Source organism: Haliaeetus albicilla, chromosome 7 (assembly GCF_947461875.1).
Source record: "Haliaeetus albicilla chromosome 7, bHalAlb1.1, whole genome shotgun sequence".
Classification (NCBI taxonomy): domain Eukaryota; kingdom Metazoa; phylum Chordata; class Aves; order Accipitriformes; family Accipitridae; genus Haliaeetus; species Haliaeetus albicilla.
In genome coordinates, this window is record NC_091489.1 from 45,793,051 (window position 1) to 45,815,574 (window position 22,524).

The 22,524-nt window shown below is 48.7% G+C and overlaps 1 protein-coding gene across 3 annotated transcripts in view; it reads left to right on the forward strand.

Annotated features, from left to right (window-relative positions):
- The window catches only part of ETS1 (ETS proto-oncogene 1, transcription factor), a 78,293-nt gene extending 56,224 nt beyond the window's left edge, over positions 1-22,069 (forward strand). For all 3 annotated transcript variants that reach the window (XM_069788211.1, XM_069788213.1, XM_069788212.1), the window contains 5 exons: positions 1,609-1,686; positions 2,560-2,808; positions 6,281-6,541; positions 16,339-16,457; positions 17,036-22,069. In XM_069788211.1, the coding sequence (XP_069644312.1) occupies positions 1,609-1,686; positions 2,560-2,808; positions 6,281-6,541; positions 16,339-16,457; positions 17,036-17,251 (923 nt within the window). In that variant the 3' untranslated portion in view covers positions 17,252-22,069. The remainder of the gene's footprint in view (positions 1-1,608; positions 1,687-2,559; positions 2,809-6,280; positions 6,542-16,338; positions 16,458-17,035) is intronic.
- Positions 22,070-22,524: the final 455 nt, after the last annotated feature.

The following is a 22,524-nucleotide window of genomic DNA, read 5'->3' on the forward strand; positions in this document are numbered from 1 at the left end:
GGCAGCTGCGGATGTGAAGTGTGAAGAGATCAAGATTTCCCCTGGCTCAACCATGGAGGCAGGGTCCAGCTGGCCAGTCCCCATCTCTTCCGTCTTCCCGGGCAGCCACCCACCATCATCGCTCGGCGGTGTTGATGCTGGGAGTGGTGGTTAAGCCCCAGATGTTTGGCTTTACCTGTAGTGGTGCGACCACCAGCATCAGGTCATGCTGGGACAGGCTGTGACCTTGCTGTCCCTTCAGCTAACATGCTTCCCTTGTGAGCACTTTCTGAGAGTGACTCATGTACCACAGGCTGCTCAGGGTTTAAAAATGGCAGCAGATGGGTGACTTTTCCCTGCATGGATTTGGATATTTTCAGGCATATTTTTCCAAATTTCTTCCTAAAATAACCTCTTCAGTTACCAGCAGTCAGCAGTGCCCTCCACTTGACTGTAAGCATAGCTGAAGGTCTCTCTCTTTCTCTGTGGTCACCCACCCTGCCCCTTGGCAGACACCGTGGGGAGAGGAAAAGAGCATTTCTCATTAGGTCTCTCTGTTTGCACAAAACCTCCTTTTGTTAGAGAATATTTTCCACCCTGCAATCCCCAGGAGAGAGGGACAAAATTAGGCTCCTCGCAAGCGAACATGCGTTATCTTCGGTTCGCTTCTCTTTAGCCTTAGCAGAAATAAACATAACCCGGAGTTGTCTGTGTGTTTTTTATTTTGGTTACCCTCTGCAAAGAAAATAAAATCTCCCATGCCGGTATCTCTGCCCACATGCCATGCTGGAATGAGTAAGGTGTTAATGGAAAAACTGGTCAGGGTAGGAGCAATGTGGCTTTTACATGGGAAAGTAAACTCAGCGCCAAGCCTAGGAGTACCAGAGTGCTTGGAAAAAGCAATGGAAAGCAGAGAATCCATGCTCTGGTGTGATATGTGCTCTTTCTCAGTGAATTATGCCTATAGAAAGGCTAAAATTTTGTGTGCTGCCTGTATATACACGGTGGAGTCTCTGTCAGGAATTGGGTGATAGACAGTGCGACAAAGCTTTTTTGAGCATGGAATCTTCTGCCCGCATCAGGTGCAAGGTAAAAGGTGCTGTGTAGGCTGGGAATTAGCATTAATTTGGGGTTGTATGAGCTGGTTTTGGTATGCAGTACCCACTCGCTTGCACACACCTACTGCTGGTCTAAAAATAGGGGCTTCTTCAGGAAAACAACTGTCCTTGTGTGGTGGAGTTTTTTTCACGAGCTCACACATGTAAGTGTGATAAGCAATCCTCAAGAGAATGAAAGATGACAAAAATTAAGGCAAGCAAGGAAATTATGCAACTAGTATTTCAGAACAACCTGGAGCCTCTGATTGAGAAAGTTGTTGCTGTTTTGTTTGGTTTTGTTTTGTTTAAATTTGGGCATGCCTGCAGCAAGAATTCCCAAAGGAACCCAAGTGCATCAAGCACTTGTTTCAGTGGGATTTCAGCTCCTAAATCATTTCTGTTCCTTTGAACGTCCCAGTTTAACCCAGAGAGGAGCATTTTAGGAAGTTCAGACCTCTCTGTATTACAGCAAGTCTTGCGAAGCACAATATGTCTATGGACATGTGACATTTCCTTCCTTTCCTCTTTGCAGAAGAGGTAAAACCGTACCCAGCAAATGGAGTGAATACAACATATCCAGAATCCCGCTATACTTCAGACTACTTCATTAGTAAGTCTCAATTATCAGTATCATTCTGGTGCTTCCAGGCATGAAAGTGCCACCTATTAGAGATTTGTCTGCATCACAAGGACTGCACCATGCAGTTGTTGCTCTGTCGTGGCAGAGCATGCAAAGCGTGTAATTTTGTCTTTTGTAGTGTTTTTGGTGACTGCCTTGAGATGCTATAATCTGACTTTACAAGCACTATTTGTTTGGAACTGTAGCTCAGCAGACCTGAAAAGTGACCTCAACACTCCAGAACATTGGGAATTTTTAAAAACATATTAAAAAAGGGAGGGAATGGGGGAAGAAGGCTTAATTCTGGATTGCTAGGTAGGAGCCTAGCAAGGAAAGCGATAAGTCATCAATCTGGAGTCCTGTGCTTCCCATTGCCATTGGTTTGGAGATATTCTTTAAGGGCATTTGAAATCTGTGATATATTTAATGAACTGGAATTCCAGGCTCTGGCCAGTGAGGAGAGGTGACTGTGGAAGTGACTCATCTATTACAGTCATCAATTGAACTTCTTTGCCCTAGATCTCCTTTGCTGAGACTATGCTCTTCATGATTTTCCAGCTTTTTCCCATAGCAGCTTGCTTGAGAGGAGTTTGGCGTAATGCACATTGATGACGGTTGAGGATGTCTTATTTTTGTAAATTGGTGCAATTATAAGACACCATCTCTCTGCAGCTTTTAGAAACCTTACTCAAAATTAGTGCCCAATTGTGCCAGGTATTTTATATCCAAAGGCAGTCTCCTCTCGCACTGCAGACCTCAAATCTCTCTGTGCTGTGGGAGACTGGAGAGGGAGTGAGCAATGCTCTAGTTTCTTTGAGCTGTTTGTGTTTGGGTTGCTTTCTGATGGTCCCGTTCTGCCGACAGGTTATGGCATCGAGCACGCACAGTGCGTGCCTCCCTCCGAGTTCTCCGAGCCCAGCTTCATCACAGAGTCCTACCAGACCCTCCATCCCATCAGCTCGGAAGAGCTCCTGTCCCTCAAGTACGAGAACGACTATCCCTCGGTCATCCTGCGTGACCCAGTGCAGACAGACTCCCTGCAGACAGACTACTTCACGATCAAGCAAGAAGTGGTAACGCCAGACAACATGTGCATGGGACGTGCCAGTCGAGGTAAAGTTGGGTATCTCCCAGGGTTTGCTTGGGTTCTTGCTCTTCTACCTACATCAACTTAAGTGCTGCCTTTGGTTCTGTAGGAGATAGTGCTTTGGGGGCACCAAGGCCAGCAGGGAGCTGTGCAATGCCAGTAACAAAGCCATTTCCCAACATATATCTTATGGGGTTGAACTCCCAGATGGATATCCCTGTTGGCTTTGAGCCCTCCCTGCCTTTCTCTCCAGGGAAAACATGAAGGTCTTTATATTCTACCCTGCTGCCTGTTTTTACATCATCTGCAAAAATGTAGCATTTCTGGCTCCGGACTTTGATGTCAAGCTTGAGCAAAGTTGAAATAGCCTTTAAGGTTATTATGGAGGAAAGCTGCTGTGTGGTTGTATAAATCTCATTTTCCTAGGACACCAGGCAAAACCCCACAAATTCTTCACAAGTTCTCATCAGGAATTACTCTCCAAGGCTCTGAAGGGTTTTACACTTGATGATCCAAAGTTTTTATCCATTATTTCCATTGATTTTGATGGCTGCTTGCTTGAACTGAGAGTCTGTTCTGATGAACCCAACGCCTGTGCTTTGTTAGGAGATGCAGATGTCATGGGTTGAGTCAGTGACAGAGCTGAAGGACCCCCTGAATCCTTGTGCTACAACCCTACATCTCCAAAGAGTTAGAGCTACATGATTCCGGTTTGAGATGATGGGATTTTAATACCTAAACACTTTTGAGGATCTAAGCCCAAATACCTTTTCAATTAATATTATTAAATTCTGAACACATGGGGCCCAGATGCCCAACTACTTTGTAATTACATCGCTTAATGCAAGGCTGAGGATCTGGCTCACAGTATATATATTCAAAGCAAAAGTTTAATCCATAGAGCTGAAAGTAACTGACAAAGGGGTATCATTATCTCCTGATTCCAGGTAGGGAACCTGAGGCATGGGGAAGAGATCTGACCTGCCTGCAATTGCACCCTGAATAGAATCCAGGTGTCCCCATGCCTAAAATTCATTATAGTAACGTGTTGCTGTGAGCCAGGTTTGATGTTGAACATTTAAACCCATTCATCCAGCAACGAGAACTGAAGATGTGCTGGTTCACCGTGAAAGCCGGAGCCCCTTTGCAGGTCTGCATCACATACACATTGCTGAGTGGAGCTTATTTTAAGTTCCTCATTCTTTTTCCAAGCTCGGAGAGCTAATGACAGGAAAGTTATTATTTGTATTATTACCTCTGCTTCTGCTGCTGGCTGAGCGTTAGTATGAGAGAGGTGGCTTGGACAATATGGTGAGCCAAAAGGGCAGTGGTGTTACAATTTTAGGTAAGCTCCTCTTTCTGGGGTTGTTTTTCTGGCTCTCTCTCGTTAGCGTCTTTCCCTTTTCTTGACCTTTTCTTTAACATAGGTGATTTCATAATAATTCTCATTGAAATGCAATGACTCAGGCATGCCTTTGCAATTGTACCTTGAGCCTGTTCTCACTGGCAAGCCTAAAAAGGCTCTAGGGGAGGGAAGAAAGAGCCCTTAACTCAGCATTGGGGACCAAGGGCCCCTGGTGTTAGCAAACACTTTAAAATACTGATTGCAATTGAAGAAATGCAACAGGCTGTGGCCGTGCTTACACTAACTCTACATTTCAGCCATGTAGAAGGGCCTTTGCATGGCATTAATCCTCCCAGAGTGGTATAAAGAAGGCTTAATATAAAGCAGAGGCCAGTTTATTTATATTTACATATGTCTTTACCTTCCACTGTATTAAAACGTTAGTCTGTCGTGAAGTCAAGCGCTTCATCAGTGGGAAATTCAGGATGAAGGTTTTCCAGACAGTTGCCTTTTGCCTTTCTTTGTGTGGGCTTTAGGAGTTAATTTTGTGGTCCCATGGGAGTTGTTTCACTTTGCCTTATCAGTGAGGGCATCTAGTTGGAAAGTGTAGCTGCCAAACCCTTAACAAGTTTCTCCTGAGTAGGTGCAAGGCATGATTTTTCTAAGGGCTCATGTTTAGGTCAAATTTAGGTGAATTTTGAATGAAATGACCCAAGTCACGTCTCCGACACCATGGCTGTTCATCTGTCAGATTTTGAATTCCTTTTCTAAATGAGCTTGTGCTGCAGGACTTCTCAGGGAAGTGGTTATGCCAATTAATGAACATGCATAAAGTGGTGTTAATTTTCCCCTTGCAGGGTTCAGGAGGTGATTGAAGTGTATTCTGTGAAACTCTCAAAAAAACTAAAAGAAAAAAATAAAATTAGTTTGAAGCATGGATATTACCAGCAGAATCAAGCCAGTGGATCCAAACTTCAAATGATTCTGGGCCAGCAATCAGGGCAGAGCCCATGGTAGTCGAGTCTTTTCACAGCAAGCGCTCTTCAAACTACAACACAACAAATATCTGGGGGAGTGTGCCAGCGTCCTTCCATGTTCCTGTTCCCCTGTGATTTACTATCTGGGCCCAAGCTGCGGGTAGCTCTGCCAGTGGAAATTTCTCCAGGAGTTCTTGCACAATCCCAGCAGCTGTTTTTAGCCCAGTTTGGGAAATTAGTGAACTTGAATGATCCTGTTACGCTCTTAGTTTGTCAGTAAAGATGTTGAGCAATTGGCAGCGTATGGGAGATCAGAGAGAGCAATTTCAGTTTGTTCTTTGGATCCTTTTTTAGCTCTCTGTTTTAAGTACAGAGGGTATACTTACGCTGTCTCTAGTGGGTGTAAATCAGCATAGCACTGCTGAGGATCTGGCCTCTCGTGTTCTGGTCTTTACTAAAAATACCCCAGAGAGTAGCCTTGATACAACCCAGCTGTACTCACCTTACCAGAACTGGAAAAATAGCTGTTTGAGCTCTCAGCCTTTTGCTCTCCTCCTCCATCAAATCTGCTGCTGTTTGGGGATTTGGGGGTGGAAGCTAGTTGTAACATATGGCAATAAAAGGCTGCTGTATAGTTTTGCAGGAAACATCAAAAGTACAGAACCTGGGTGTCCAGTACCCTTGAATATGCCTGAGCAGCATTTATATAGGGCTGGCAGATATAATATGGGACTTATTGGAGACCCGTATCTTTCAGCAGCAAGAGCAAGAGGTCCTGGCACCTGAACTGAGCCTTGAATATCTGTCTAAAGTGGATTATTTCTCTGCTGTTGCTTTTTTGAAACAGAGGACAATTTCCAGTTCGCCCCAGGCATCAGTCTTTGGTCGAGAGTCAAGACTCTGGGTTTTTTCCCTGACTCTGCCTTGCTTTGCTGCCTGAACTTCTCCAGGGCTCAGATAGCCCTGCTCTGAATTACAAAGATAATACAAGTATCCCAGTTTCAGGCTGTACTTTGGAGTTTGTTTGGAGATGAGGCATGGTGGGACAGCAACATTTGCCTGGTTGCTTTCTCCCTATGTAGCAAGGAGGCGAAACATAACTTCTCCTGGCTGTGGCAAGCTAGAAGCATCCCTGTGCTGGCCAGGCACATCTCACATGCCCTTCCTTCTCACCAGGTAAACTTGGAGGCCAGGACTCCTTCGAGAGCATAGAGAGCTACGATAGCTGCGACCGCCTGACGCAGTCCTGGAGCAGCCAGTCCTCCTTCCAGAGCCTGCAGCGTGTCCCCTCCTATGACAGCTTTGACTCGGAGGACTACCCCGCCGCCCTGCCCAACCACAAGCCCAAGGGCACCTTCAAGGACTATGTTCGAGATCGGGCTGATATGAACAAGGACAAGCCTGTCATTCCTGCTGCTGCCCTTGCTGGCTACACAGGTAGGGTCACGCTCCTCGGGAAACCACCTCTCTGCTGAGTGTCTTGGGCAGAGCCTCTCCATCGGTGGAAGGCAGAGCCTCCAGGGTCTCTGGGTCATGTAACGTCTGTGTTGCTGGTTCAGCGGTCTGGGAGTGAGGGGTTTTGGGGTGGTTTTGGGGTCAGCCACGTGCATGCGGGCACACCTGAGAGCACGCAGCCCCCCAGGGCTGCATGTCCTTCAAGCGTGGGTGTTCCGGACCTCATGGAGGATGCAGGACATGGCTGAGTGCAGGGCATTTGATACCTTGTGTTTTTGTTTACGCCTGGATGCCTCTTGGTTGCCTCTGGTAGGGACTGGTGTCTGGTTTATATTGCTGAGAACACAAGGTAGTAGAGAGTGCCTCTTTCCCCCCGTGACACTTTTATGCAACATGCTGGCCACTTACTTGTGGTTTCCCACCTTGGGTAGGAGCAGCTGCATTTCTGGCATTGCTGTGTGTGATGTCAAATGATCTTCTCCCCTTTTGGCATGGAAGAAGCACTTGGGTTTGCTCTTTACCTTGGTGCGAGGCAGGGATGGGATGGTGCCAAAGCAGACCCAAACGTTTTCCATTCCCTGCACTGGGAGAGATGAGAAGGTGATAGGCCACGGAACCTCCGGCTTTTTATATGTCAGCCCTCCAGCAATCTGGCATCTTAGAGAAACCTGGTGGGATGGGGCTTCCAGCTGAAATTGAGATAATCCTTTCCAGTCCTTCTGTGCCATGTCTTTTGCCTGTACTATAAGTAAAATTCGCAAGGCAGCCTCCTGCCAGTTCCCCTTTCCCTTGTACATACTGATCTCTCCTGCCCCAGCTGGTAGCAGCTGTGGCCCGGAGGAGCCAAGCAGTGGAAATAGTTTTTGCAGATAAAGATCACCAAAAGATTCAGAGCAGATCCTGAGGTGCCTGAAATCTCCTCCCACGCACAGTTCATCTTAGGGCTGATATCTAGTTTTTTGTAAGGGGGGAGAGATGCAGAGGGGAGAAGAGGTGGAGAGATAATTTTAGGAGCTATGTGTAAAAAAGGAAGTGGTTTGTTGCTATAGCTTTAGTTAGAAAGAAAGCTCAGCCCTGCCTGCTGAATGAGCCTGTTTCGATCAAGTCAATGCAAAATAAAAGTGTGCTCTGCTATTCCTGAATGGTTTTTGGTTGGGGGATGTGGTGGGGAGAGGCATGAGTGGTAGGAGGGGCCATGCCATTGTCCTCCACAGTGCCACGGAAGTTGATGTTCCTAAAAGAGACCAGTGAGCACAACTTGCAGTTTTTATTCCTATTTTCTCCTGATAATGCCTTTCACTATGGCCCGTGGAAGTGTTTTGGGTACCCAGTGCCTGGGCAGGAGTGTTGGTTGCCTTTTAACAGCTGGGAAACTGAGGCACGGAGGCACTGGCAAAACTAGGAGCTTTATTTTCCAAGCTGGATGTTTCCCTCCACATTTGCTGTAGCTTATGGAAAAGAGCTGCCCCCGTAGAGAGGTGGTGTTCCCAGCTCCCTCTGCAAGCGAGGAGACAAAGTCGGCGGCTGGACCCTGTGTTTTGCCAAGGAGTATTAGCACCCCAAAGAGTGTCCTTGGACTCATGCCGCCAGGAAGGGGAGACTTCGGTTAATGCAATGCCAGAGCACATTTCCAAATGCTTTGCGCTGCATAACATTTTCCTTTGCCTCATTTCAAACCCCATTTTGAGCTGGGAAGATAATCCCTTGGCCCAGGCATTTTGGTGTGATCAATAAGTGGGAGTGTCTGATTAATTTTTTTTTTTGCCTTGCTTCGCTTGAGAAACTTTAAATGAGGAGAGGAAAATCAGAGGTTTCCAGAATCAGCAGTCACTTGGAAATCCTTGGGCTGGAGCACTGCTTGCTTGCTCCGAAGGCTGCTAAGCAGTAATTCAGTCCTCAAACCGCCACAGCCTGCATTTACCGTTGGGAACAATCTTTGGACAGATGACCTTTGCAGGCATGTGACTCCAGAGATGTCCTCTGTCCCTTTTTAAAGCCTACTGATCTGTCAGCACCTTACATTTTATGTGCAAAGGGAGCCCAGCACGGGTGCAAAGCCAAGCCAGGTTGCTGTGAAAGCAGGTCACAGCGAGAGCATGTGAGAACATGTTGCATTACAAACTAGGACAACTGGGCACTCTCAAAACTGTTTTGTACTAGTGTATTTCTGCAAAAAAAAAAAAGAAGTCTAGGCTGGCCACTGAGAAGTGCTGGACCTCTAGGTCCTTCTTTTTTTGCTTTGCTTTACATTACAATTATTTTACTCAGGGGAGGAAGTGCTGTCTACAAGCTAGAGCAGAGGAACTTAAAGTTTGGGCTCTGTTTGCAGCTCTGGTGAGGAGGTGGAGCCTCCAAACGAGCAGAGCAGGGGATTACCAGCCCAAGGTCCCAAAGCAGCCAGGACCCCTGCTTTCCTTTTCTTGCTGAGACCATGCCTCGAGCACATGTCCAACACCAGTCCCCAGCCAGCGGAGCACCCAACAGACATGCTGTGGTGTGTATGTTTTAGGACTGGAAGGGTGAAGCCTGGGAGATGGTGTCCTTCATCTCCAGGGCTCTCTGGGTTGACTTTAAGAACTTGACAATATTGTTCAGGTTTTGTCACCAAGGGCCTGTTTTGCTGGTGGCGCAGGGAGGTGGCACAGTGCTTTATCGCAGCCACGGCAGATCTCTGATGGTATCTGCCCTAGGAGGCGCATGCTTTGGTGAGAAGGTGCATTTTGGCGGAAGCTCCATTTGCGTTTGATGTGTTCTTCACCCAGCTCGCAAGCAGCTTTTCAAAGCTGCGTTATCTGCCCCCACATCTTGACCTAATTTAACAAGTTGCCATGGTTGCTCAGATAGAGGTTGATGCAATTTTCTTATCTTTTTTGAAGGAGAAATGTAATTGCTCAGGAGTTGGTGAACTTCACTTTCCATAGGTGCAGGGAGGGCCAGCTCTGGACACCTCTGGTTTTGGGGCCAGCTCTCTCAGAACTTGGCCAGCTTGAGTGTTACATTAACCCAGGTTTTATTTTTTTTGCCATGATCTAGGAAACGGAGACAGAGTACATCTATTAAATTTAGGCAAGCGGTGTGTCAGGATGCGTCTTCTCTGCAGACAGATGGGCTAAAGCTCACATTGGCTTAGCTGAGCTCAGTTTAAGCTCCCTTGTTCATGCAGCAATGCAGTGTTTGGTGTGGGCGGGCGGCTTGTGCTAGGTGCGTGCTGGCACCCGTACCTGAGCCCAGCTGGGCTAAATTGAGCTCAGCTTTGCCTCCGTGCCACCTGCAGCCCTGCCTGTGGCTTTGCCATAGCTGGATCCTGCAGGCTGCTGCCTCCGATGGGTACCATGGCCACCCGCATCCTTCATGAGACCTGATGCCACGTGAATAAATGCAGAAAATCTGTAGCAGAGAAGTGTGCAGCCCATGCAAAGGGCAGGTGGTGTGGGTCTGACCGCGTTGGTCTTTGGCCTTTCTGCCCTATATTTATTTTTCCACTTTGCTGACCTACTTGTGCTGCTGCCCTCGTGATGATGCAGGTCCAGTGGACGTTCAGACCCTCTCCCTGCCCCTGTGGTTGGCGATACCCACTCGGGGCTGAATTGTTTTCGGCTTTTCTTGAGCGCCCCAAAGCACCTGCGTGGGTTTATAGCCAAGGAGTGCTGTTTGTTTGCTTTGTGGCACATAGGACCTCAGCATTGTCTGTGCAGGCCGGGGCTTTCCATCTCGCGGTGTTGTCTGCATTGCCACAACACCAGAGCTGTGATGTGCCGAGCTGCTGCTCCACATAGCTGAACAGACAGAGCAGAGTGATTCCCCTCGTGTTTGAGAGGAGAAGGGAGGAAAGAGGGATGAGAAAGCTGAAGTAAGTGCACACCAAACCTTGAACCCTCATCTGCAAGGCTGGTTTTGCATTTGCGATGCTGTCTTTTCTTATGGACCTAGTTAGGAAGTTGCTGATGCCTTTACAGACAATCCAGCTAATATCACAATGTGACCCAAGTGTCTCCCTTAGCGACAGATTGATGCTATCTTCATTATCGTGCTGCCCTTAAAGAAGGCAGAAAGTAGTGCAGGGAATAGCCATCTCTCACAGATGCTATCTTGCCTGAGCACCCAGGACCGCTTCTGTCTACCAAACAGTTTTGCCCAGGCCAGATCCAACCCTGATCCTTGCTATCAGTATTCGCAGTACCATGCTGATAAGGCCCAAATTTGCCTGCTAAACCCATGTACCCTGTCCAAATTGTCTGCAGTGCAGAGCCTGAAGCCTTTGACGAGCCTCTGTTTCTGAGCGATGCTTATCTGTGACACAGAAGTGAAAGCACGCAGGTGCTGTTTTGCAAGAAAGTCAAGTTGGTGCCAAAGAAAGTGGGTCTCTTTCAAGAGAGCTTGTATACTGCTTCTCCTCCTCTTCTCCTCTTGTTGCTTATGCTGCTGGCCTGAAGCTTCCACCAGCGAGCTCCCTGGATGTGTTGTGGGCATCGGCATCCAAAAATCCGCCCAGCAGCTGCCTTCCCTGCCCCTCTCCCACCATGGTCCAGTGATCCGGCTGTCCTTGACATGCAGAGTCTGTGCAGTAGTTTTCCTAGAAACTTCAGCATCCTTCCTGCCTGCTTGCCTGCACTTCTGGAGAAGTGTGCCTGTATGGGCATCCGTAGCCACTTGTGTCTTGGTTTAGGGGAATTTGGAGATGAAGTCAGCTGCCCCAGCGATCAGAAGAGGCACAACAGCACCTCTGTCCCCTGTGCAATGCAGGGGATGTTGTTAGCTTGCTCGTTCTGGGTCATACCCTTTACCTGCTCTTACAGGGTGACTTCAAGTGTGACCAGCCAGCAGCTCCTGCCCCGTTTTCTGCTTCCAGTGCGGAGCCTGCATGGGCTCAGCAGCCCTTTTCGCCTCCGCAAGGTGGGCAGCTCAAGGGTGGGGCTCAGGGCTGGTTCAGTGGCTCCTGCTCCACCTGCCAGACATGTGCAAATGACAGTGAAATCAGCCCCATGCAACGCTGCCCAACCGTGACAGCAGCTCAGCTCTCACCAGAGCTGCTGCAGCCGCTGGCAGCGGCTTCTCGGCAGCCCGGAGGTGATGGCAAAGCAGCAACTGTGGCTTCATCTCTCCTTCGAGCAACGAGCTGGAGCGTTGCACAGCAGCTCTTGGCCTGCAGGACCACCTTCAGGGGGAGAGGTGAAGCTCATGAAACCCCTTGTGCTTTGCCAGATGCCTCTGGAGTGAGACCAGTCCTCCCAGCATGTTCTTCCTCGAAATAGAGGAGATGCATTGGGAAAGCAGAACTGGCCCAGAGTGGCCTACCTGGCTGCTCTCCTGTCTATAAGCATGGCCAAAATCATGTGGCTCCCCAAGGAAGGTGCTTTCCGGGTCCTTCCCTGCTTTCTTCACCCCTGCTCTTTGGAGATGCTTCCATCTGAGCTCCACCGCTGCCCTCCCACCCATGCAAAGCTGGCACTTTGCAGTGGTGTGACTGCCTGCACCAGTCTGGGCAAGAGCTGGGGAGGAGGTGGTTGGGCTTGGTCTAACAAGGGAGCGATGGGGACAAGCTTTGCCTTCCCCCAACACGGTGGGGGAAATTGGGGACCTTCGGTGCCGCAGTACCATCGAAGGGGGCTCAGGCAGGGCGGGCACACGAGTGGGGCAAAGACTGTTTTGGAGATGTTGCTATGCCCAATTGTTCTGTTGGGTTGGAACCACAAACCACAGGGTGAAAAGCATAGGTGCGCCGTTTTTTTTTTCAGTAGGGTTTTTTTTCTTCTTCTTCTTGTTTGAAAGAAGGAAAACAAAACAGAGGCCGTTGAGAGGGGTGGGGGTGTGAAACTGTCTTGAGAGAGAGTAGGGATGACGTGTTTCGGGCCGTGCCTTCCTGGGTATGGTGTGGATGCCCGTCTGCCCCAGCCAGGTGGTACCACCATCACTGCGACAGCGAAAGTGGCTGTCGTGCATATTTTGGTTTCAAACCGCTTCAGAGCCGCTGGGTAGGAAGGTGGTAGGGGACCTCCAGTCCCGACCAAGGGAGGATGGCACAGGGATGGCGTAGCACCAAACCCTTTGCTCCGAGGACAGCCACGGGTGCCATCGGAGGACCGGTGCCGAGGAGGCACCGCTCAGCCAGCGGTTCCCACTGTAGCAGCCATCCGTTATCCGGCTTAAGAGGCATATTTTCCCCCTGACGTGGGAGAATTCCTGCAGTGTGACACTCCCTGCTGAAGGACCCCGTTCAGTGCCACCGAGGCCAGACAGGGCCCCCATTGTGGCACCGGCGGGCAGGCAGGCGAGCCCCTCCGGCAGGCACTATTCTTAGCAGCCTTCACGGGTGCCGGAGGTCGCGGCGGGGCGGGGGGACATCCCACCATCCTCTGAGTCCTTGCCTTGTCTTTTGTGGAGCAGAGGCTGTCCCCGTTGCCCGGCCAGGGCTGGGCTTGCTCTGGGAAGATCCTGGATGTGCGCAGCAGGACCTGCGCCATAAAAAGTGACGCCTGTCCCTCCACCCCACACTTGGGGCTGCATCCAAAAAAAAGGCTGCGAGAACACTCACTGGTGGGTTGTTTTTGGAGATAATCAAGGCAACAGGTTGTGTGGTGGGATACACTCGCCAAGCTACACCAGCCTTGGGGCGGTCGGTGCGGCTGTGCGTGCTTGTACCATGAAGTGATTCTGGACTGGGCGTTGCGGTGGGGATTTCCAGCCACAGCTGGGGATGAGTGGAAGGGTTGAAGCAGAAGGGATGGAAAATGGGCGCTGCTCCCAGTTCCTGCGGGGGCGGAGGTTTGGGGTGCGGAGACAAGCCCAGCAGCTTCATGCTTGCCCTGGTAGCTTTGGGGACACGACGTCGGGGAGGTGGCATCTCTGCGTGAGCCAAGGGTCCCTTTGAAATCCTTTTAGGCATTGGGAAAAACAACTCCCTGCTCCTTGCTGGTCTGCAGAGCAGGCAAAAGAAGCTCATTTCTGAAGATGGCCCTCCCAGCACTAATTACCACTGTTCTAGCCTACCAGATGATGCATGGACCTCCAGCACCCCTTCCCTAATCATTTCGCCTTCCTACCCTGCCATCTCCTCAGAGCTGTTTTTGTGCACGCAGGCTCAGGCATGTGCCGGGGTTTGGTTCCTGCCACCTCGTGCATCGCCTGCCTCGCTGACATTTCGGAGTCGTGCCCCAGCGGCAGTGGCACATCTGCAGGGCCTCCGCTGCCTTCCCCTCTGGCAGGGTGTGTGTTTATAGGAGCTGAGACATGCCTGCAAGCCCTGCAGTAAACACATTCTTGACATAATTGCTTGTCCAACACAGAGGAATTTGGGGTTTTACACGTGTTCCACAGGCAGCTTGGACTAGACCTTGGGAATCCCTGTTCCAAGGATGACACTGCTTCCTTCAAAATCCCAAAATACCCAGCGGAGCGGCACCTGGCACAGAGGCAGGAGCCCTACCTCGCTTGCTGGAGAGAGGGTGAGAAATTGCTGGTTTTCCCAACACCTCTCCATGCCAGCTGGCAGACGAGCCGTGAGCACCAAGCATGAACTGCACTGGCCACTTGGCTCGGGGTTAATGACATTTGAACCTTAAAAGCCTCCTGCAGAGCCAGGGTGGCTCAGGGGTATTTTGAGGGCAAATACCCTCCTTGCTTACCCAAGAACCTGGCGCCTAGGTGATGGGTTTCCATCCGTCTTATTCTGGGGAAGGAATAAAAAAAATATCCTTGTTCTTTAGTAGGGCAGGAGAGAAATCAATGCGAGGTGATGAACCTGGTCTTGCTTCAGTCTTGTCTCCTACCAGTGTTTCTCTGTTAGCCTGACTTGAGTGCTGGGTGCTCTCTGTATGTGTGAAGGGAATTGATGTAAAGTCAGATGGGCCAAGAGAAACCAGCCCCATGTGAATTCACCTGCAATTCCCAGTGGAGGACCTCAGGTGGCTGAAATAACCTTTTTGCCCAAGGTTTTCTCTGTATTTAAAGCTCGCTGCTATAAATAGGTCTAAACTTTGAGATGCGGTGGCATTTCAGGCCAGGGTTTTGGCTCTTCCCTTTCGGATGAGAGGCGAAGGCGTCATCTGAATTTCCTCCCTTGTTTTGGCGCAGATAATCCAACTCCATCCCTACCGGAGAGCGCGGTTGCAGAGCCAATGTCTTGGCAAGCTCCTGCTGAGGACGACGGGCTGGAGCCTTTCCCCGCTGAGTGTCGTTTTCCCATTTACAAGCAGAGAGATGCTCTGAGCTCCCTGCTCTGTCCTGCCCATGGCTGTGCGATAACCCCCAGGGCTTGGCAGAGGAGCCGATGCCTGCAAAACCCTGGAGCAGTTGCTTAGGCATAACAAGAGGGAAACAATTTGGGGAGGGCTGGACAGGGCACAGCGATTCCCCTGTCCTGGAGCCAGCTCTCTCATTTCCTCCTCCCCAGCAGCTTGTCTGCTTTTGAGTCATTGTAAATCTTGTGGAAAAGGGGGAGCAGCCCTCTCTTCCCTCTGCGGGTTATCCTGCAGCCACAGCTCTGACAGCCTTCATTGTCATTCTTGGAAATAGGCTGTTCTCTATCCCTTTTTCTGAGTACATAACTCTTCTTTTCCCTGCTTGAAGATTCCGCTCATTGCTGTCAGCAGGCGGGTTTACCCCAGCCTGCCGTCCTAATCCAGCCTGTGCAATTCTTTTTGTGATAAATCATTTCCTCTAACCTCTGGCTTTGTTTATTATTATTATTATTATTGTCATTCTTATTATTAGTGATATATTCTAAGCTGTGTTTAAAACATGGCAAAATCTCTCCCAAAACATGTTGCCCAGAGCTAAGTGCTATATTTTGGGTGCGGCTGCATCTGGAAGTTGCTCATCAAAGAGGTTTTGGCTTGAGGGCTTCTCCTCTACCTTTGATTGGGACACAAGCACAAAGAAGAGATAAGTATTTCGAAATCGCTCCACGTACACCATTAATCCAGCCAAAACCAGACTGCAAAGCCGCAGGCTCTCAGTGGGGTGCACCGGGTACTGCAGGCTAGATGTGTTGGGCTCAGGACCCCGTGCCAAATTGCTGTTGGCCAAAATTAGCACCCAGGGGAAAGACGGAGACCACGGCGTTTTAAGGAGAGGCTGAACGTTCGTGGCATGGGATGCTGCGTGCTGCCTCATGCCTCTGCGGCTGGATTAGGGGAATCAGCAGCCGCAGGGAGGTTTGCTTATGGCTTTGCTAAGACCGTGACAAGACTGTGATGGGGAGATCCACCGGTCCTGAGCTGGTGAGATCTGTCTGCCAAGCCAGCCAGCCCCTTCCTTCCCTGCACGGAGCTCTGCAAGCCGGCGTAGCCCATTCCTGCAGCAACATGCCCTGGAAAGAGGCCAAATAATTTTCATACCTGGGTCCCCCCTTATCTTGGTAAACAGCAATGGAGCAAAGAGTCAAGGTTGGGAAGCGGGAGTCTGATGGAGTTCATGCGATGGCCAGCAGCTTTTTGGCACGGAGGAAATGGTGGTGCTCTTGTGCCAAGACAATGACTCCTTGCTGTTTGGATGCCAGAAAAATAATCCTATTTATGTAACTCGAAGTGAAACATTCCAGTGCATGAATATTCAGCTTTTGCTGCAAATAGGAAGCTCTCTTACCTGCAGGATTTAACTCTTAAGCTGTCATCTCAGCCCAGATCTTGCCCTGTGGCCACTGATGGGTTTTTTTGGTAGTAGAAGGTTTTATTTTTTTCAGTGAGCACTGTTTGCATGTGATTTTTTTTTTTTCCCCTCTGGGATAGAAGGGGCTGTGCTTTTCCTGGTATTAATGTATCATGTCTCCTTTGTCCTTCTAGGCAGTGGACCCATCCAACTGTGGCAATTCCTGCTGGAACTGCTCACTGACAAGTCCTGTCAGTCCTTCATCAGCTGGACGGGCGATGGCTGGGAATTCAAACTTTCTGACCCAGATGAGGTAGAGTGACCTGGAATTAAGTGTACAGCCCAAATTCCTCTGAAATATTGGTGTGGATAACCCTCCCCTCCTCCCTTCAGTGCTGAGATTTGGGCAGTCACGTTGTTCTGGTCTTGGGTATGTGTGGGGGAAAACAATGAATTAGAGCCCAGCTGAAAACTTGTTAAAAATTGGGCTGCAGTAATACCTAGGAAGCTGTAATTTGTGCCCAGAGTTGGTGTGAAGTAGCTGAAACACCACAGAGAGAGGCATATTGCCAAAGCTCTTCAAATAGGATGTGTTCAGGTGAGAGGGGGGCTTCCCACTGATTTTGGGGAACAGATGGGACATTCGTTCCCTTCCCTGACTTATATATCCGAGTCGTCTGCAACATTCTGCCATTGCATGGAGGTTGCTTTTCCCAAACTTTAACGCTTGTGACCCATCTGGGTCCATCTTAAAGATGAGGAAAGTCCTCTCCCTTCCCTCCTGTCCGGCACTGCTGCTTGCCGATGGCTGCCTGACCAAGCCAGATTGATTTTTCCTTCCCTTCCCTGCGATGTGCATCCCCCCCTTGACTCTCCTCACCCCTCTCCCAGGTGGCGAGGCGATGGGGCAAGAGGAAAAACAAACCCAAGATGAACTACGAGAAGCTGAGCCGTGGCTTGCGCTACTACTACGACAAGAACATCATCCACAAGACGGCCGGGAAACGCTACGTCTACCGTTTTGTCTGCGACCTGCAGAGCCTGCTGGGCTACACGCCCGAGGAGCTCCATGCTATGCTGGACGTCAAGCCGGATGCCGATGAGTGAAGGTGGCTGGCCGGGGTGGAGGGTCACCCCGTGTCATCTTGGCGAGTTGATGGGACTTTTTCTGTTGGTTCTTTTTTATTTTTGCTGTTCTTTTTGTTGTTCGTTGTTTTTTTTTTTTTTTTAAAGGGCAACTCCTATTTGATGCTTTGAGGATGTTGGGAGAGAGGGTGGTGGAAGAAGCAAACTTTTGGCTGAAACCTAAAAAGTTTGGTTCAGAGAAGGATGGGCTTTTTTTTTTTCCTGAAAGCTCCAAGACAGGCTTTTTTGGGGTGAAATTCTGCGTTTTAAGAAAGCCAGAAAAATGTAGCTCACTTAAAAAAAACCCAACCCCTTCCCCATCCCTTGTTGTTTAGAAAAAATATTATCGAATGGATCCCTTCGGTTTTTGTGTTATTCGCACACAAACTGACAGTTCAGGAAATGACAGTGTTCCCGAAGATTTGAGGATTTTAAACTTTGAGGGGGGGGAGGGGGCGGGGCGGGGCGGTAAAACCAAAGCAGGTGAATATTCCTGCTTCGGGGAGGGGCAATACAGGAAAAAACCAAGAACTGTTTGTCGTTCTTGTTACATTGCCTTTCTGTCGGTTGTTGTCTTTTCTACAAAAGACAGAATTTTTGCTAGGAGGGATCAAGACTTTTTGTTTTTTTAAATTTGTTAAAGTTTTATTTTATTAAATTTTGTGCCAGTATTTTTTTTTTTAAATAGTCTTAAGCTCTAAGGTGGTCTCAGTATTGCAATATTGTGTGTGTTTGTTTCTGTTATGCCAGCAGAGAGTTTTATCACAGTGAGGAAAAAGAAAAAAACCAACTGATTAGTTTATGTAGACCCCACTGGAGAAGTGTTGTGCTACGACTCGGCATCTCCGAATCGTATGTGAAGGAAAATTAACTCCAAACTAGCTCCTACTGATGCTGGCTGGGTGTGCCACTCTTGCTTCCAGTCCCACATGCTTTGCTCCGCCATTTGCTGATAAAGCTGGTTGAAATTTCTGCTTTTTTTGTTGTTGTTAAAAAAGGGGCCTTTTTGTACGGCTGCGTTTTGTGCATGAAACCTATCAAGCTTTGCGGGGAGAATGTCTTTCTGCATTTTCCAAATCACTTTTTTGCTCAAGGAACACTTTGGTGCTTTCAGAAAATTTGGGGGGGGGGGGGGTTGGAGGGGAAAGGGGAGAAATTCCCGTGTTTTGAATGTTGTAAATGGAAAAGATGTAAGTTGATGGGGGGGGAAAATGAGGAAAAAGTTGAAAAACCAAAGGGAAATGTTTTTTCCCTCCTGTTTCGACCAGCTCTATCTTTATTGCTCTATGTCTTAACCAGCCTGGGCACACACAGAAAGGAAATTGTCCTTGCAAATGGGTTCTTTACTGCTCTTTGTAAGCCTGATCCTGCAAACCCTGTCAGGGTGTGATTAACATGAAGCATATGACTGGTGTTACCGGGGTAAATGAGAGGTCTCATGTGCTTGCCCGAGACGGTTGCAGGATCAGTCCTGTGGGGAGCTGCTCCGTCTGTCCTCCAAACCTTTTGCAACTGGTTTGTATTCAGAGGGGTAAATCCTGCTGCACCAAGCACTTCCCGGGATGCTCTGAGCAGACTGAGGCTGACGACCGCCTTCGGTGTGGGCTCAGTGTGAGTTAGAGGATCAGGCACTGAGCGTTTCCATATCCAGATAAGACCCTGAAGCCGGATCCGTGCAGGTCCGACTGCTGAATGGCATCTTTCTCCCCTGAGAGCCACTGAGCGTTTTCTTTTTAAAGACAGTATTATGCGTTTGAACCAAAAGTACCTTCTTTTTGTGTTGTTTGTCTGTCCGTCTGTGTGTTTTAGGTAGTTGCGTTCATTACAGAGGCACTGTGAGACAGTAGTGAGGGGCGAGGTTGGGAGAGGCTTTCCAGAAATGCTCGCTGGGTGATGCCTGCCTGATACAGGCTGGTATATCGGGTCAGCACGACAGGACTCAGCGTGCAAAGAGCCAAAATATTTGGGCATGTAGCCCCCCTGCACAGGGGCAGTGTCGGATGGGGAGCTCAACCCCGGGGCAAGGTGATGCTCAAAGGTGCTGGGCTCTTCTCCGCTTCCTCTGGAGCTGGGGGTACCCAGCACCGCTGTATCCCCGGTTGGTCATTTTGGGGCAAATCAGCCCCCAAACTGCTGCGCGCTTATAAAAAGGTGCTGGTGGAGGAGAAATGAGTACGCCAGGAGAGAGCTCCAGCCAAGGGGGATGGAAGCAGATGGTGGTTTAGGTATAGGAGGTTACTAGTTATGCTGTTAGCTCAGGGGGCTGGGGCTGCGCATCATCCCACTGAGCATACGGAAAGAAAAGGGTGGGATGGACAGAAAGGAAGGAAAAGGGGATGAAAGGAAGGTGAAAGGAGCATGCACCAAAGGAAGAAAGGGACGCTGCCCACTGGGAAGTTAAACTTCCGCTCATCTCCTCAGGTAGACAAGGGAGTATGGGAGAAAGCAGCTCGGCCAAGCTGGAGAGAGGAAAGGAAAACATGGGTATCGTGGATGAGGCCCCTCCACCGGCGAGGCACCGGGGCAGAGCTCTACCGCAGAAGCAAGGCTCGCAGCAGCTGCTGAACAGGCTGAAAAGGGAGTTGAGTAAGATGTGATGGCACAGAAATGTGCAGGGGAGGAGTAGTTAAAGAGCATCCCAACAGGACAGGCCGTACCGGTTGGTTTTGCAGCAATCGGATGGGGTTTTTTGGTGTTCAGGATTGCTGTCTTGCATGCAGCTGCAAAGTGCCCTTAGCTTACCCTTCATGGGCCACTTCTAGGAGTGCTTTGAAAAATCCCCCTTAAGCCCTTAGAAGGGGTGCTGCCAGGAGGCCAGGCGCCCCGTCTCCTGCCCTTGGCAGCAAGCTGTGTCCCAGGACATCTCCTGTGGTGTTCGGATGCTCCACTGCAGCTGAAGTGCCTTTTTCAAGCAGAAAACAGGGATAAAATTTCCCTTGATGGAAGGAACTGCAGGTTCGGGTACCAACCCCATCCTTCGTGCTTATTTTTTCTGGGTTTCCAAGCCAAACCTGTGCATGCCCAGTGATTTTGGGAAGATGGTTTAAAGGTTAGAAAGGGCGAGTTGTGGAAAGCAGCTCTGTTTTTTGGAAGTAGCTCCTGGTTGGAGCTTCTCCATCGTTTCTCTCAGCCATTTGCCATCCCAGCTCGCAGCCTGTGTGCAAGTGCAGCAGTAAAAGGGCAGTACAATCTTAGGGACATCAGGTTCATAATTTTCTATTTTCCTCTATTTTTTTATTCCCAATCTAGAGACCATCCCGGAGAGGGCTGTGTGCTGTTTATACACTGGAAATTTGCAGATTTGTTTTTGTTCCCTTTTTTTTTTCTTTTTCTTTTTCTTTCTGCTTTTTAATTGTATGTTGATTTTTGGTGAGGGATGTGCTGGAACCCAAACCCTCTGACCTCCTGTTCTTCGAGGCCATGAAAATTTGGTTAACCGCCTCACACGTGCCGAACCAGAAAGATGGGTTTGAGAGGGATGATGATCTGCCAAGGATGGGACTCGCTCCTGTGCTGGTTTCTCTGCACGGGGGCAAGCTTCACCCTCGGCAGATACACGTGGCTTTTGTAAATGGGGTAATTTTGTCTTGTTTTGGAATGTCTCAGGTGCTTTTGGTGATTTTTTTTCGGATATTTTCTGTGTCCTGCTCATGATCTGCTGTTCTCAGTGCGGGGGGCATGTCCCCTTGGCCCCCCCAGCAGAGCCTGAGCCCTACCTTGGGAGCGTAGCACTATCAAACAGCTTTCCAGGGCCTCGGCAGTTGATATCTGGGACCTCGGTAAAAGAAAAAAAAAACCCAAAACCTGATGAAAAATGGAAGCACTTTTTCTGCTGCCTTTCTGTCTCCATCTCTGTGTGTAGGATGACCATAACCCGTGGACACTCGTGTGTGCAAGTGTAGATCCGTTTTATTTCCACACTACCACCATCCCGCTCCAGACATGGTCGTTGAGGTGGAGAAATAGCCAAACGGGGCAAGAAATAGAAGATACTGTAAGATTTAACCTTCTCACATCTTTCCAAACCAACACCTCCAAAAAACGGCACCGATAAATTCCGAGGCTGCGGGAAATGTCTCCATCTTCTGACTCTTGCTCTTCTGGAGGGGTTTCTGCGAGGCTTCAGGGCTTGGTTGCTTGTTCCTCGTTAATGTCGCAAAATTGGGATGCCTTGGCGTGCTCTGCTCTCTGGTAGGGTCTAGATAACATCCATGAGCTGTTGTCTACATTCCAAAGAGGTTTAAATAAATGATAAATCTATGTATACATATATGTTAAAATGGAATATCTCCAGGAATTAACTGCCTCAGTTAAAAAAAAAAAAAAGTTCTGTGTTTTGTTCTGTTTTGTTTTTACACATGGGATTTTTTTTTTAAGCTGATAAACATAGAAGAAGAAAAAAAGAAAGAGATTGTTATATTGTGCTGTTCGACTATTTTCCAACTTGTATTTTCATATAATTTATATTTTTTAAAAGTGGAAAAAAATTTTAAAAGCGAGATTAAAAAAAAAAGGAAAAAGCAGGTGCTTTTTAAAAAAACTGAGCTGAGGTAGCTTAGAGATGTAGCGATGTGTGTGTGTGTCCGTGTGTTGTGTTGTGTTTTGTTTTGTTTTGTTTTGTTTTTAAAGGATACAAAAAAAAAGTCCCTCCTACATTGAATTCTTAAAGGAGGAGGGGATTGGTTTTGTTTTAATTGCTGATGCTGGCACATCATTTTGCTGGAGAGTTTTTTATATACTGTAGCCTTATTTCATATCGTATTTTAAACCATGTGAAATTAAAAGAAGAATAATTCATAACCCTCAGTGTCGGTGTGCTTATTCGTTGCCTTTACTCTCTAAAATCAGGGAGCAAAGTGGAAAACCAATGCAAAAAACTTAGAAATCCCAGCAACTTCTATTTTTTTTTTTTTGCATTACTAAACAAAATTGCATGGTTATAGGAAATAAGGGTCTGCCTGGCATCGCAGCCTCTGGTCTCGGGGGCCGGAGAAGGGAGATGCTGCATCCCGCCAGCTCCCTCTCGCTTTGGGAGCATGGGTTGTCCTCTCTGGCTCCTCGGAAACCATCACCACTCCGCCTTGCTGTCCCAGGGGCAATTCCAGTGTTTCAAAATGATCTTTCATCCTGAATCATCACTGGGAGTTTGGGATATCTGTGGTTTACCACCCCAAATGACTTTTATGGTAGTATTTTCTTCAGCAGGCTCTTGTGAAATAGGTGTAGCCAGCTCGCAAAGCCCTGTGGCCACCAGC